The 4,718-nt window shown below is 33.1% G+C and overlaps 1 protein-coding gene across 1 annotated transcript; it reads right to left on the reverse strand.

The window, feature by feature from the left end:
- Positions 1–2,177: 2,177 nt before the first annotated feature.
- Positions 2,178–4,510, reverse strand: LOC127731729 (histamine H3 receptor-like). The gene has a single exon (XM_052240573.1). The coding sequence runs from the start codon at positions 3,909–3,911 to the stop codon at positions 2,850–2,852; it is 1,062 nt and encodes a 353-aa protein (XP_052096533.1). The 5' UTR covers positions 3,912–4,510; the 3' UTR covers positions 2,178–2,849.
- Positions 4,511–4,718: the final 208 nt, after the last annotated feature.

Here is a 4,718-nt window from a genome sequence, read left to right on the forward strand (position 1 = left end):
AGGGGAAGTTCTACAAAGTGGATCAACCGGGCTGTGAATGGTAATTTAGACTGTCATTGGAAAATGAAGGTATGATGAAAAGGTGCATTTAGGCTATCACCCTTCCCCCCTCCCAACCCCAAAGAGTTGTTGCAGAGATCATGACACTTTCCCTACACGGGCATCGGATTTAACGTCCAAATTCTAACCCGACATGCTTGCGTATTTGTACATTCCGCACAGCCAAACTGATGCACTTTATAAGCGTAGGTTTAACTGCCTTATGGGAGAAGTCCATGGATGACCATATTTCTTCCCCCCAGTCATCCATATTGGGTTTATAATAATGAATGAAACACAATCATTACATAATTATACTTGCCACATGCGTATCCATTTTTTGTTATCTTTATAGATGAAGAACAAATAATATTTGATCATGTTTATCCTTGTATCTCCTATCTCTTTAAGTTATTTTCCCGTCTATATAGTCAAATAGCCAAAACTTTGTTAGAGGTAGATTTGATTATGTCGTTAACATAATTCAATAACACACAAGAAGGATATGATCTAGAAAATGCGCAGTCATATAAGAATACTTCTCTCGTATTAAGAAAGAAATTCGAAAGAAAAACAATCCTTTATTGTGTATGTTTTTTTTTACATGTTTGCTATTTTATTTTATTAGATTTCCTTTGTAAGAGTAACTGTAACACCATCTCAATATAGAAGTTTTTAAGCAGTGTTTCTGCGGAATTTCAGGTTTTTTCCGTATTTTTTTTCTTGTACAGTGCAATCTGTCGAAGAGACCACCTAATTTAAAACACCCGAGGTAAGAGAACCATTTATCTAAAAAGAAGGAGATATGGATAAGCGTCGTCAATTAATAAAACAATTTAACCAAAGAGATCCCTAGAGTACCAATACCACTTTTAAGAAGGACCATAAGTAAGATTAAATCTACCTTATTTAACACCCTTATGCTTTTAGTGCTTGTGTTTTCACCAATCACTATAACACTTTACAGCAAAACTAACAATTTACATTTTTAAAATAAGTGAAGATGTTAAATGAATCAAAGCAAAATTAATCTTATAAATATATTTAAATATTTCCAAAATATTTTCAAATTAACTTTCATTTGCAAGAATAAAAACTAATAACAATTTACAAACTATGTAAAAAGTAAAATCACAAAAATACTGAACTCCGAGGAAAATTCAATCGGAAAGTCCCTAATCACATGGCAAAATCAAATGACAAAACACATCAAACGAATGGACAACAACTGTCATATTCCTGACTTGGTACAGGCATTTTCAAATGTAGAAAATGGTGGATTGAACCTGGTTTTATAGCGCTAAACCTCTCACTTGTACGACAGTCTTATCAAATTCCGTTATAGAATATAATTATAGAACTGCATTGTCCGTGGTATGCTATCTACTTTGTTTTTTATTAACCTTTCCATTTTTTCTTAAAAGATACTGCAGTCCTTAGAAAACAAGGACCCTTTCCAATAGTGTTTACAGTAAAAAAAAGAAATCCCAAATGAAAAGATGCAAATAACAACGTGTTAGAACCGGTATTTATGTTGTTGGTATTTTAATGAAGAACTTTCATCATCAACCTTTACATGGGTTTTACAGACTGACACATGCAGGATTGGTTGATCGTCATTCAGACAAAAATTCGGATACACACTGATTTTCATCGCCTGATTAATTTACACACAAAAAAAACCCCATCTTTTCTCTATGTGCATTGCCTTCGTACATATATATTTATCTCTGAGATCGTCTCCTAGAATTTGTTTTATTAAAATGTTTCAGTAGTGTTTTTATTTAAGGACTTTTATGTATTGTACGGTACAAACTGGTTATTTTTATCTTTATGAACCGCAGAATGCGTTTTGTTTGTGTTTTTGTTTTTGTACTATTGTTTTTTTTGTAAAAGTAAAATGAATAATACACAAATTTAATAATAGTACAGCTGTTTGCAGTTGTTGCACAGTGTTTAAGCGGAATCAGATTATTTTTATAATTTGTTTTTCCTTCATCATTGAAATCTGCTTGAGGGACAACTTATGATGAAAGGTCATTTGAGTTAGGAGACCAGCTGATAGCAAATTCACTACTAAATAAGGTTATTTTTCTCAACTCCCTGAGTGGTTTTATGAAATAAAAAATAATCAAACACCAGAAGCCACACTTATAGTTTATTATTATTATACATAACTCAGTATATGATAATTTGATATAAAATAAAAAGTCAAGGAAATTTCCTTAAAAGGGATTAATTCTTTTTATACACTAATTATAAGTTAACAAAAATAATACCAGCTGCTATTCAATATAAAAACCTACGTAAAACTATAAAGCTGGAAAAAGATCGCTTGGTAGAATTCATCAAAATGATTAGATTGATTTCTTTTCTAACTCTAATAAATATGTCTTGTAAAGCCATATGAAGTCTATATATATATATTGTTTTTTTTAATACAAACAAGAAAGATAGCGGTACAGTCATGGCAAAAACAGATATTAAAGACAACTATTACACCGGAAAATGTTTTGATCGCGGAAATAGTTGACTAAAGTTTTCTACCATTGAGTTATATTTTTGTGCCATTGAGTAAGCTGTTCTGTGGAGTACAACATCACTATATTTACTGACGCTATATTACCATTACCTCTTGTAATCAATGGACGTATAACTTAGCCGTATTCGAAATTCAACATCAGTGCACTTAATTGGCAGCATTTATTATAAGTAACATATCACACAAATAGCATAGTTATACTATTAATAACACTTGTACAGCTTCTAAATGTTAATATGTAATGTGACACTGAAAAAGGAGGATACATTCAGGAATTAATAGACTGTATCATCGGACCAACTGTATTTTGTTTCACTGCAAGTATTTTATAAAATGCGATGCGATATCTCGAATGAAGAAGTGGATACAAAATTGGATTAATAGTCGAATTCAACCAGAGAATCCAAAAAGTAAACTCGAACAATTTAGAGTTAATACAATCCCTTCCACAGATGGTACTTGTTGTAGCTAGAACCTCGTATGGCATCCAACAGATTGCAAACATAAACACAAAAATAAAGAGAGATCTAGCCGCCTTTCTGTCACGTTGTAAGGCAATTTTCTGGTGGTTATTGTCAGACTTACCGGTAGTTACAATCATTTCCTGTTCATCCAATACAATTCTAGATGGTCCCGTCTCAGAGGAAGATGGTGCTGGACGTGGCGTCGATATTTGTCGAGAATTTTGTATTGATGGCCAAAATTTCTTACTTCTTCGTCGAATACTCAAGTATACAAGCAAATTGAAGGTAGAAACTGTAACAAATGGAAATACAAATTCGATGCATGCACCAATCGAAAGGACGGTCACATTATTGTTGTATGGCAAAAAACATTCTCCATCCGGTATAACGCGCCCTTTTGTCACCTCCCAGAGGCAAATGGCTGGAACAAAGTACAACGTGGGTATAACCCATGGGATAAGAATAAATATAACTAGTAAAGTCGTGGTTTGATTATTCCTTGCCCAAAGCGGATATGCAACTTGTATATAACGGTCCAAACTTATGATGAATATATTTATAGCCGAAGCCGCCGGTGTAATATAATCAATCACAAGCCAAATGAGGCACATTCCATGTCCCAAAGACCACCTACCAGTCAACACGTACGGTGCGTAAAAAGGAATACATATAGCTCCTATGATCAAGTCAGATATTGCTAAGTTTAGGATCAAATAATCACTGAAGGTTCGTAGATTCTTTACTTTAATGAAAGCCAATAAAACAATAAAATTACCAAAAATTGTAAGTATGATACATATCGCAATCAAACTTCCAATAATAGCGGTAACCGGAACGGAAAACACTAAAGAATCTGAATTGCTCATCGCTCTTTTTGTTACTGATTCAAACGAAATTGATGAATGTGTTGGTTTACAGTTATCATGTACATTTTGTCCTTCAGAAATGTTATTTCATATCAACATTTGTTCGCGCACTTGTTGCTAAGTTCAACAACACAAATTCCCACAGTCTTTACATATTTCATTTTACTTGACACAAAAGGAAATATACTACAGTTTCAGACAATGGAAATCCATTTACTGGTTAGTTCTTGAAATTTCCCAATATCCATCCAACATATATACAATTCATCAATTCCAAGTCAATTAATGTTGGTTTTTATTTAAATTGCTGACACAGAAAGCACCTACATGGAACCTACGGCCTGTAATCTTTGATAAGTTTTAATGTAAAGCTATCCTCATACGCTCCATTAGACAGTAAAGAAAAAAAATATGAATTAATATCCAACATGTAAAAACCTGCAACCCGGACCGATTATAATTATTTCAGTCTTGGTTAGATGAATAATTAAATCTGTAAACAAACTAATCAGTTTGAAACTTCCAAATGTCAAATCAATTTCTTTTTCTTGATTTAAGGTTTGACGTCAAATTTAAAGGATGCAAACAGAAGGAGGAGCAATCTCCACGCTGTAGATGTCACGTGAAGCTGATGGCTGTAGATGTCACGTGAAGCTGATGGCTGTCGCCTATATAGACCTGATTGGTTTCTCATCGCTGTTTGGTTTAATAAATGTATTACGTAAGCATTCATTTAATGACGTTTACTAAATTAAGGGAAGCAAAATTTTCAAATAATTGGAATGAATTAGCACGTATTAATAGCGG

Source organism: Mytilus californianus, unplaced genomic scaffold (assembly GCF_021869535.1).
Source record: "Mytilus californianus isolate M0D057914Y unplaced genomic scaffold, xbMytCali1.0.p SCAF_1, whole genome shotgun sequence".
NCBI classification, from domain to species: Eukaryota; Metazoa; Mollusca; class Bivalvia; order Mytilida; family Mytilidae; genus Mytilus; species Mytilus californianus.